This window comes from Tupaia chinensis, unplaced genomic scaffold, assembly GCF_000334495.1.
Source record: "Tupaia chinensis unplaced genomic scaffold, TupChi_1.0 Scaffold139484_1, whole genome shotgun sequence".
NCBI lineage: Eukaryota > Metazoa > Chordata > Mammalia > Scandentia > Tupaiidae > Tupaia > Tupaia belangeri.
In genome coordinates, this window is record NW_006199369.1 from 630,568 (window position 1) to 642,791 (window position 12,224).

At 38.5% G+C, this 12,224-nt stretch overlaps 1 protein-coding gene across 1 annotated transcript in view; it reads left to right on the top strand.

Annotated features, from left to right (window-relative positions):
* The window catches only part of ABCA13 (ATP binding cassette subfamily A member 13), a 500,786-nt gene that overhangs the window by 155,720 nt on the left and 332,842 nt on the right, over window positions 1-12,224 (top strand). Inside the window, 2 exon segments of the mRNA XM_014593022.1 lie at window positions 6,925-7,038; window positions 9,671-9,761. Coding sequence (XP_014448508.1) covers window positions 6,925-7,038; window positions 9,671-9,761 — 205 coding nt within the window.

A 12,224-nucleotide genomic window follows, 5' to 3' on the forward strand; every position in this document is an offset into this window, starting at 1 on the left:
TGGTCTTAGCTAGTCTGGCTATGATATGCCTTGGGGAAGATCTTCTTGGGTTGATTCTATTTGGTGTCCTTTGTATTTCTTGGGTCTGGATGTTTGAGTGCCTCTCTATGCTTGGGAAATTTTCTTCCAAGATTTCGTGGAATAGGTTTTCCATGCTCTTATTAGTTTCTTCATCTTCTGGGATACCAATTATTTGGATATTAGGACGTCTAATGGAATCTAGTATTTCTCGTATGTTATCTTCATGGTTTTTTTTGTTATTTTCTCTATCTTTTTGGTGGTTTTCTCTAGGTCAGAAGTTTTATCATCTACATCAGAGATTCGACCTTCAGCATGGTCTAATAGACTTTTAATACTTTCGAGAGAGTTTTTGATTTCCTGTATTACAGACTTCACCTCTAGTAGTTACATCTTATTCTTCCTTAGGATGTCCATTTCTTCCTTCATATCATTGAAGGACTTTCTCATCTCCTGTAGTTCATTGTCTCTTTTCTGTTCCAGCTCATAGTATTTGTTCAACATGAATGTTCTAAACTCTATCTCAAACATTTTGGTAACGTCCTCTATTTTTTCAAGAAAAGGAAGGGAGTTACTGTGTTCCTTTGATGGAGACATATTTCCTGCTTTATTCAGGCCTGAGGTTCTTCTACTTCTAACCATTGGGAGATGTGTTCCCTTTGATTTTTGTTATTTAAAATTGATTTTATACTTTTAATCCTTATACATCACATAGCTTGTAAAGTGAATTCCAATATGCATACACATCACACCAGTGCAGTTGAGGATACTATACATTTTATCAATAGATAATAATCCATATCTGTGTCCTATAAACTTCTTTTCTATTTTTCTCTTTAGTTTCTTTACTCATACTATCTTCTTTCTCCCATCTTCTTCCCACACTGTCTTCATTACCCCTGACTATTTTCTATGCTCCTATATCCTCTAATCTTTCACCTTCTAGCATAGAGTACGGACAGTCAGTATATGTTAAGTATAGACATACAATGTCTCTCTTTCATAGCCTGGCTTGCTTTACTCAGAAGTAAATCTTCCATATTAATCCACTTTATCAAGTGCCAGAATCTTCTTCTTCATGGCCCAAATTTTTTTTTTTTTTTTTTTTTTTTCTTTTGTTTTCATTTGCTTGTTTGTTTTATGGCTGAGTAGTATTCCATAGAGTATATGCATCACACTTTTTCAATCCATTCTTTTTGTGGATTTTTGGGTTGGTTCCACATCTTAGTAATTATCACAAGATTTTGACATTATCTTATTCCCATTTTTAATCTTACATTCTCACTTCCTTTTTTTTATGATAAAGCATGCACACACAAGAGGGAAAGAGAGAGAGTATGATAAAGAGAGAGAAACATGTTTCATAAGAGGGCCCAGTAATGCCACAATTCTATTCCTCTAAACCTCTAGGAAATGGGCACATGCATACATTCCTAATGTATTTTCAGGTCAATTAGATTAAGGACTCAAACCATGGCCCATGTGTGGGTTCTAGCTTTGTAGTCTGGAATGTTACTGCCTACACCAGAGAAGCTGGGCCACCTTCTCTACTTTCGAGTATCTTTAGCTTGATATCAGATGGTGTTACAATTTTTGATTTAATTATAAAATAAGATTTCTAAAACTCATGGGAAAATGGAATAGTCTACTGTATTTATTTGTATTTCTGCTCTTTTTGTTGTTGTTTCTCTTTCTTTCCCATTGTTTCAAGATTATTATTCATATTTCCTTTGTGTTTGAGGAACTTCTTAAACTATTTTAGTTTTCCTTCATTTGAGAATATCTTTATTTTTCTTTCATGGATATATAATTTACAATTAACAATTCTTTTCTTACATCATGCAACATGTTGAGCCACTTCTTTTCTGGTCTCCATAGTTTTAGATGAGTCAGCAGTAACCTTTGAGTTGGTGTTTTTTTCTTTTTTTTTTTTTTTAAGAATTATTTTATTTAACTTTATTTATTTATTTATTTGTTTATTTTAATTTGACCAGAGAGGGACAGAGAGAGAGAGAGAGAGAGAGAGAGAGAGAGAGAGAGAGAGAGAGAGAGCAAACTGCCAGGTGTTCCAGGACTCGAACCGCAGTCGGCCATGTGGGAATCCAGCACCCTTAACCACCACGCCACCTGCCAGCCCCGAGTTGGTGGTTTTCTATAGGTAACATGTCATTATTCCCCAACTGCTTTCAAAACTTTTTGTTTTCAGTTTTCAGAAGTTTAATTATGGGGTGACTTGATGCATTTTTTTTTTTTGAGAGATTTTCACTGTAGGGTGCGTGCGCTCGCCAGACAGACAGAGAGAGACATAGAGACAGAAAGCGAGAAATCACCCCCCAGGGGGGATGGTCACGCCGCAATCCCTTCTCCTCCATTCTCCTCTCGGGATCTTGGGCATGCACGCACACGCGCCTGGCGTGAGTTTTAAGCCACCGGGTCCGGGACACGAACCGCGGTCGACTACGTGGGAGTCCAGCGACATAGCCATTACACTAACTGCTGGTTCCCTTGATGCATATTTTTCTCAATTTATCCTTTTTGGAGTTTTCTCAGCTTCTTGGGTCTATAGGTTTTTGTAGTTTACCAATTTTAGGAAGTATTTTTGGCCATAATTTTTTCTACTACTCTTTTAGCCCTACTCTGTTTCTCTGCTCCTTCTGGAACTCTAATAATACAAATATTTAATCTTTTAATACTGTCCTACAGATTTCTGAGGTCCTGCTTACATTTTTATCTGTTTTCTCCCAGTTGCTCACATTGGGTAAAGTAGACTTATCAGTCCTCAAGTTCACTGACTTATCCTCTTTTTATCTCCTGTCTGCTCTTTTTGTTGTTGTGATTCAGTGATTCAGATGACTCAGTTTTTTCATTTGTGCTACTGAATTTTTCAGTTTTATACTATCCATGTAGTTTTTTAAAAAATTACTTTTTTAAAACTGAAATTTGCTGCTGTTTAATTTGTTTCAAGACAATTTTTAATAGCTCATGAAAATATTTTTGTGATGGGTGCTTTAAAATACCAAACCTGATTACTCTAACATTTGCTTTATCTTGATATTGGCATCAATAAATAGCTTTTCTTATTCTAGTCATTGTTCTCCCCCTGCTTCTTTGTATGATGGATAATTTTAATTATATCCTGGGCATTTTGGCTACTATGTTATGAAATTCTGGGCTTTCTGTAAAAAATCTTTTTTTTTTTTTTTTTTCAAGCAGTCATAGTCCTTAGATTCAACACCCAGGTTTCTCCTTTGTAGGTTTTGGCTCCAAGGATAGCTAATTTTCTTAATGTTTGTGGTCCATTTGGTCTGATTTATCTAGTACTGCTGAGGATTTCACTAGTTCCTGGTGCTGCAGGAACTCTCATGCTGGCCTACACCAGACTCCTTAGCTCCCAACCTCCCCTCACCCCCATGGGAGGCGAAGGAGGGCCATTTCCCTTGTTGCTTTTTAATAGTGGATGCCCCAACAAATTCTCCATGTTGGTGTTGCTGAATTAGCCTGGAGCTGTTAGTAGGACTCCTGGTCCATTTGGAGAGGACTGTACCCAGCAGGGCAACCTTCTGCAGCTTGGTTATTGGTTGGTAAATGCATAGTCTGGGTTAACTTTTCTGCTGGGTGAAGGTTGTAAGACTTTCTTCTGCAATGTTATTCCTTCTTCTATCCTGGAGTCCTTGACTACTTTGCCTTCTTCTTCCCATCTTTCAGAGTTCTCTCTGATGGTTTTTTATATAGTTCCCAGTGTGTGTAAATGAGACTTAGAGGATGGGAGCAGCAAGGAACTCCACCTTCTCTGGAAAGCCATTTTCTAGGTTCCTGTGACTCTCGCCTTTGGCAGATGCCTCACTATTTGGTAGAATGAGGTACCTCAGGCTCGTGGTGTCTGTTTTCTGCCTCAGCCTGGAACCAGCCACTTGGCCAGGTTTCTTTTCAAAGCAAGTAGCATCTTAAGATCACACTGTTGGTGCTGGAGAGACTCTTCAGTACCACTTATTATTTTCCAAGCTCTTCAGTAGACTCAGTTAACATTGTGCTTGTGGATGAGGGTTTTCAACAGCTTAGTAGTGATTTGTTACTTTAAAAAAAAATACACTTTGGGACCAGTAGATGGCATAATGGTTACATTGCTGAACTTGCACATAGTGGACCATGATTTGAGTCCTGGACCTAATGGCTTAAAACTCACACTGGGCACATTGAGTGTGTGCCCAAAATCCCAAGAAAAGAATGGAGGAGAAGGAATTGTGGCATTGCCCTCCCCCTGGGGGGTGATTTTTGGTTTCTGTATCTCTCTGTGAACACAGGCTCCCTATAGCAAAAATCTCTCTCTCTAAAAAGAAAAAATATATTCCACTGATATTTTAAGATCAAAGATCACAGAGCTGCACAGATGACTTTTTTTTAAAACTTAAAATAATTTAGAATACATCTTTTAAATTGGTTGCATTAAGAACATCATCTGACCTGTATGCAGTTTTTGACCAACACAGCAGAAATTTACTGATCATTTACTAGGTGCAGGCCTGGTGCTAAGACATTGGGATATTTGTTTATCTTAATACTTACAATACTTTCTAGCATTATTTTTCTTGAAGGTTGAAACTGAGACTTCAAGGTTTTCCTCTGTTTGCTGTGGTAGCTGTTCTTTAGCTCCTGTGCCACTGAATAGGTCTCCTAGTGACACAAGAGAGATGTAATTGAACTTTCAAACCCTCCTCAATTATTGCCTATTGGGTATTTAGACTATTCAGTAATAAATATAATAATGTTGCAATAGACATCTTCATGGATATAGCTTTACAATTCATTTAAACTATTTCCTGAGGATAGAGGCCTTTTATCTTGAGAGGAAAAGGCATGTGATTTTTTTTTTATGGATCAGTGACTGTAAAATTTTTTATACTACCAAATGATTTTATAAAAGTCTTATGCCAGTGTACTCTGCTGCAATAAATCAGCACATGCACCAGTTTTACTCCTTCATAGAGTTGGCTACCATAAGACAAGTCAACAGATACTACTTGAGGACATACTTTTGAAAATAAAATCTGGGCAAATACTGTTTTATTTGGTCAATATGCACCCAATAGCAAGCCTAATACTGGAGCGATAGCAATGACAGGCAAAATGAATCTGTCAGAAAGAGTCAAGGCGAGGTCTCAGAGGACCTGCCTGATCTGTGTAGGTGCTATCCAGTGAGGTGTCAGTCAACTTGCAGGGAAAGCAGCGGGTTTTACACAATGTGCTCTTACACAATGCTTGTGGGTGTCCTTGTTGTAACTGTGACATGCTGAAGATTCAACCGTAAATGAGACTTAGAGGATGGGAGCAGCAAGGAACTCCACCTTCTCTGGAAAGCCATTTTCTAGGTTCCTGTGACTCTCGCCTTTGGCAGATGCCTCACTATTTGGTAGAATGAGGTACCTCAGGCTCGTGGTGTCTGTTTTCTGCCTCAGCCTGGAACCAGCCACTTGGCCAGGTTTCTTTTCAAAGCAAGTAGCATCTTAAGATCACACTGTTGGTGCTGGAGAGACTCTTCAGTACCACTTATTATTTTCCAAGCTCTTCAGTAGACTCAGTTAACATTGTGCTTGTGGATGAGGGTTTTCAACAGCTTAGTAGTGATTTGTTACTTTAAAAAAAAATACACTTTGGGACCAGTAGATGGCATAATGGTTACATTGCTGAACTTGCACATAGTGGACCATGATTTGAGTCCTGGACCTAATGGCTTAAAACTCACACTGGGCACATTGAGTGTGTGCCCAAAATCCCAAGAAAAGAATGGAGGAGAAGGAATTGTGGCATTGCCCTCCCCCTGGGGGGTGATTTTTGGTTTCTGTATCTCTCTGTGAACACAGGCTCCCTATAGCAAAAATCTCTCTCTCTAAAAAGAAAAAATATATTCCACTGATATTTTAAGATCAAAGATCACAGAGCTGCACAGATGACTTTTTTTTAAAACTTAAAATAATTTAGAATACATCTTTTAAATTGGTTGCATTAAGAACATCATCTGACCTGTATGCAGTTTTTGACCAACACAGCAGAAATTTACTGATCATTTACTAGGTGCAGGCCTGGTGCTAAGACATTGGGATATTTGTTTATCTTAATACTTACAATACTTTCTAGCATTATTTTTCTTGAAGGTTGAAACTGAGACTTCAAGGTTTTCCTCTGTTTGCTGTGGTAGCTGTTCTTTAGCTCCTGTGCCACTGAATAGGTCTCCTAGTGACACAAGAGAGATGTAATTGAACTTTCAAACCCTCCTCAATTATTGCCTATTGGGTATTTAGACTATTCAGTAATAAATATAATAATGTTGCAATAGACATCTTCATGGATATAGCTTTACAATTCATTTAAACTATTTCCTGAGGATAGAGGCCTTTTATCTTGAGAGGAAAAGGCATGTGATTTTTTTTTTATGGATCAGTGACTGTAAAATTTTTTATACTACCAAATGATTTTATAAAAGTCTTATGCCAGTGTACTCTGCTGCAATAAATCAGCACATGCACCAGTTTTACTCCTTCATAGAGTTGGCTACCATAAGACAAGTCAACAGATACTACTTGAGGACATACTTTTGAAAATAAAATCTGGGCAAATACTGTTTTATTTGGTCAATATGCACCCAATAGCAAGCCTAATACTGGAGCGATAGCAATGACAGGCAAAATGAATCTGTCAGAAAGAGTCAAGGCGAGGTCTCAGAGGACCTGCCTGATCTGTGTAGGTGCTATCCAGTGAGGTGTCAGTCAACTTGCAGGGAAAGCAGCGGGTTTTACACAATGTGCTCTTACACAATGCTTGTGGGTGTCCTTGTTGTAACTGTGACATGCTGAAGATTCAACCTCATGTGTATAATGGTAAGAGATGTACCCAAATATGCTTCATTTGCAGGCTAATTATACTTTTTACTTTGTGGACAAGCTAAAAACGTTATCAGAGACTCTGCTGAAGATGGCCAGCCTTTTCCAGACAAACGGAAGTGGTCAGATGTTCCGCCAGCTGCAGGTGAGTAGTTACTGGGGGCTGGAGGCTACCAGTTTGGGATATCTGAGATGCCAGAGGCCCTTTAGATGATTCTACAGAGCTGCACAGTAAAACTGGCATAAAATTAGATTCTATGAAAATATTCTTTGAATTTTCAGTGTTTACCCATTCAAGATGGTATATGGTGAGAATGATAATTTACTAATATTTTTTCCTGTGCTTTAAATTCTACATTAAACTTAGTGCTCTTTAATGTGGTTTTATATTTTTCAATTGTGAGTCTATTACTGTGATCAACTATTCTTTTCTAATATGCTGCATTGACAAAGTAATATTTACAAAATAAGTGGGTCATAGTAAAATAACCCAATTTCCTCAGAAACTGACAGTCATTAGCTACAAAATGTTAATTCAGCTAAGTCACCTATTAGCTTTTTAGGCATGTGGGTATCTCTAATCAGCCTCAAACCTGACAGGATGAAATGCATTTTTATTCTTTGGTGTATTTATTATCCACCAGACAAGTAGTTCAGAACATGGATTCAGGAGCCAGATTGTCTAAGTTTGTTCCCAGCTCTGCTCTCCCACCAGCCGGGTGATTTTGGATTAGTCACTGAATTTCTCTGTGCTTTGGGTTTCTTACTTGAGAGGAAAGGCAATGGAAGTTAGTTATGAGGTGTGAATGATAAGTAAAGGATAAGTAAAGCACTCAATCCAGAGCAAATGCTACCCTGTGGGTCTGGGTTCTGCAAGAAGCAGATGCCAAGACAGAATTGTACGTGCAAACATTTTATTATGGAAACAGCTGTTAGAGCAAAAGAAATGGGAATAGGGAAAGGTGGGGCTAAGGTCATCAACAGTAATACAAGTTAGAGCCTGAGAATGAGAAACAGGAAGGAGGTTGTGTGCACTCATTTTTGTGGACCCCGTACTTTAATGAACATCAGATCATGCTGTGAGTAAGTTGCAGAGCTGTAAGTCAGTGTCAGCAGAGGATCCTGTGTCAAAGGGGTTCTGTGACTCTTGAGCATAGGCCTGTATGGTGGTCACTGGACCGGATCAGTGGTGGGAGGTATGGCCTCAGGACTAACTGAGGTGGGTCCAGAGTAAGCAGGGGCCCTGGCCCATTCTGGTTCTTGTAGCTGCCGATCTATGATGCTAAGTCTCATGATGGCTATAGAGAGTTAGAGTGATACTCTTCTTCACTTTGTTTGCTTATGGATGAACTTGTTAATACAGAGATCAGCAAAATTTCTGTAATGGGTCAGATAGTAAGTAGTTTAGGATTTGACAAGGGATCTTCTGCAACTTCAAATAATTACATCCAATATTATCAGTGCCAAGTTGAGAATATGCAAAGCAGCATCAGAATATAAAGAAGTACCAAATTCACCCAAGGAACTGGGCAGCTGTTTAGCTGAGTTCTGTTTACTAAGTAGTCGTGTCAGAAATTAAAGTTAGTATTTAATTACCTTGAGGAATTTTTCGTCTGCCATAGGATAAAATGTCCTAATGGTTACTCTATTTATTTTCTTTTTTCTTGTTTAAATTTTGCTGTAGGGCATTTGCCCCTACTAAAGACAGAGAGAAAAAGAGAAAGAGGACGAAAGGGAGAAGGTACCCTCTGGGGGGATGGTCATACTATAGTCCCTTTTCTTCCATTCTTTTCTTGGAATTTTGGCCACCCATGCATATGTGTCTGCTGTATTTTTCTAGCTGCTGGGTCCAGGACTTAAACCACACAGTTGGCTGGCTCATGGTTAGTCTATTTCTTAGCATTGGGATCATGTTCAGGGAGTCAGTAGTGCTTTGGGTTTGTAGTGGTCTATACCTGTGTTCCAGGCCTGGTTACTTCACTAGAAGAGGTTGTCAGTGCCTTTGGTGATGCCCTTAAGTTTGTTTTGCTTCCTTTCTCTGTTAGTAACAGTATCAGTGATTTTCTCATGGGGATGTTGTTGAGATTAAATGTTATTGTTCATAATGAATAAAGTACTCTGCACATTGTCTGGCAATGCCCAATAAAAGAATATGAGATTCCAGGGGGAAAAAAAAGCAAACACCAAGGTTTCATAATAAAGTCACTTTTGGGCAAGATTAGATAAAAGCATCGCATGTAATGAGGCAAATGTGCAAAATAATACATCTAAAACCAGAAAGTACACATAATTTGAGAATTCCTAATCTGAAGCTCTAAGTTAAAAGGGTATATGAGAAACAAAGTCTGGATAACATATAAATGTTCTGTAAGGAACTGGAAGATTGCAAAATGCATCCCCACTCCATCCTGGTGTGGAGCCTTAATGCGTTAGTACTTTCTCTCTGTTTCTTGTTGATTGTTAAAGTTGTATGTGACAGTACAAGGCAAGTAAAGGCATGCCAGCCACAAACTAAAGAAGCAAAATTTCATTACATTACTGAGAATACCTTTGGAGAACTCTCTATGGTAAAACCATTAATAAGTGAGGCAAAGTTGGAACCCTCAATAATGAGAAGAGTGGTACGGATGATGCAGTGAATGACACACCTGTTTTTTAGGTGGATCCAATTTATGTGTTTTTTATCTGTGTAATGAAACTTTGAATGTCTAAGAGGTAATATTCACTGGGAGGACACGATGCAATTATTTTTGTTAAGCTGTATTATTTTCTTTTAGGAAGCCCTGGGAAACAAATTTATAAGAAATTTTGTAGAAAGCCAGTTGCACGTTGATGTAGACCAACTTACTGGGAAACTTTGGACCTATGGTAAGTATTATGATCCATCTGTCCAAGTGGCAGATGGACTACAGTGTCACTGAATGACACTGACAGTCATTTTCCTTTCTCGGGTTTCTTTTCTTTTAATCTGTAACATAAAGAGCTTGAGCTAAATATGTTCCAAAGCTTATTCGTATCTGAAGTTTTCTGACTTTCTGATTTCAGAGCTTGATTAGTAAAAGGAGGTAGAGGAAGGCTTCTAGTTCAAATTCAAGAATTGTGCATTACAAAGAATATTTATAGACTAATATTATTGCATTAATAGTATATTGAAAGTAGTTGTATTGATTTGACAATGTAGAGCTGATATATTTTTTTAAAAAATCCACCAATCAGCAAAGATTAACCCTATTTCTACAATGAATGAATCTGTTTGGATGTTTAACAAACCTTTACTGAACACATAAGGAGAGCTAGGCCAGGATCCAGAGAGGGACGTGATGTTCCTGCCTACCACATAGTGTAGATGGGAAGGTGACCGTGATTAGGAATAGATCCTGCAGCAGGGTCATGCCATCTCAGGAGCTAACCCAGCTGAGGGGGACTGCAGCCAGGGAAGGAAGGCTGTCTGGTTGCTTCAGGGCCTTGACACCCTGGAACTTTGTGTCCAGGAAAAAAGCTCAAATCTGCCTGGAGCATGAAGGTTAGAGGGAGACAAAGCATTGCAATAGGTACAGTGCTTCTTTTATTTGAAAAAAAAAAATATGTGTGTGAATTTACTACTTTAGAAATATTAGTAATATTTTGAAATGTTAATGCTACTGCCTTACATAATTTTTTCAAGCAATTAAAATGCAGGCAAACATTCGGGAGTTCCCATCTTGTTTTGTTAGCGCAAAGGCTGACATAGGTCTGGGTAGAACCCAGGTGACCTGCTCATTTGCATATACAACAGTACAGGTGTTAATACATGTGTATTAGAGTGGAATGTGCTTGAGACACATTTAACACGCTGCTGACAGGAGTCCCCACTTGAGTAGATTTTCCTGTACGTTAACTCTGAGAAAATTAAGGAGGAAAATGCCTAGAAATGTACAGTTTTTTCTGTAAGTGTGTGGTGGCCCAGAATATGGGATTGGCATAGAATTCTGAGATCCAGGTGGTGTGATTCCTCCCTTCCTCTTGTCCACCTGAGGTTAGAGCCTGATGACCCCCTTGTCAGTGGTTGGGAATGAAGTTATTTCCCTGATTCTCTGCACAGCTCCCAGGAACAGGCACAGTGTGAAGACAGGTATTTTCCACAGCCTAAAATTTGGTCAGGATTGATCCCTGGCTAGATTCACACCTCCTTATGTAACACCCTCACTAGAGAATTAACTCAACTTGCCATATGTGTCCTTCGAAAATTTAAATCTAGGTGTTACATATATTTTATTCTTTCATCCTTTAATTATTGGGTCCTCAAAAGAGTCATAACACATTTTTGCATTGAAAAGCAGAGAAAAATATGTCATGACTTTTCTGACAGCCCGATAGTGTCTGCAGTGGGGTAAAAAATGACTATTTGAAGTTGTATCAATGCAGTTCCTGGGAATGGTTATCCAATCATGCTGTATTCTTTATTCATTATATAATTTTAAAAAATAATGTTTTACTTACCATAAAAACAATATATCTCTTTCTGTTGTTAGAAACATTAGAAAATATACATAAGCCTGAAAGAAATATCCAACCATAATATCACACCCAGCTATTGTGAAATCCTGTGGAGTTCTTTGCCATATGGGTTTATACACACTTACACAAGCATAGGTATATGTATTTCCACAAAAATGATAATATTGTCTATATTATTTTCTTAAATTGCCATAGAGTATGTGTGCTTGCCTGAGTGAGACAGTAGCTCCCCCATGGAGCGTGGCCACACTGCAATCTCTTCTCTTTTATTTCTCCATCCTGTCTGGATTTGGGGCACGTAAGTGTGCATGCCTAGCATATTTTTCAAGCCTTTGAGGTGGAGGTTGAACTGTGGTTGGCCATGTGGCCCTGTCCACTAGTCCCTAACCACTAAGCTATGGGACTGGCCCTGTCCATATCTTTTTATAACCTATTTGTAAAAAAAAAAAAAATTTACAGAGGTTCTTCATGTCCATAAATAGTGAATGTGTTACTAGGAAAGAGTCCTTAACCCAGCCCCCATTTGCTTCTTCATGCCCAGTGTGAATTAATCCACACTTATTTAACGATTTCTTCTGGATTGGTCATCATATTCTTAAATGATATGCCTATAAGAGTATTCCTTGATGTATTTGCAGGAATTGTCCATTGATTTTCTGTAGTGAATGATGCAGATTTAGTTCCGCACCACATGGTTTTCCTGCCTGGTTGCTCCCGCTATTGTTATAGGACCATTTCAGTTGTCGTAAAGCATTACCACTAGATAAACATGGTTCTGTGCAGAGCCAGGCTGTGCCCTGTAATGACATGGCCCTTATGTGGAACGTTGCTCTT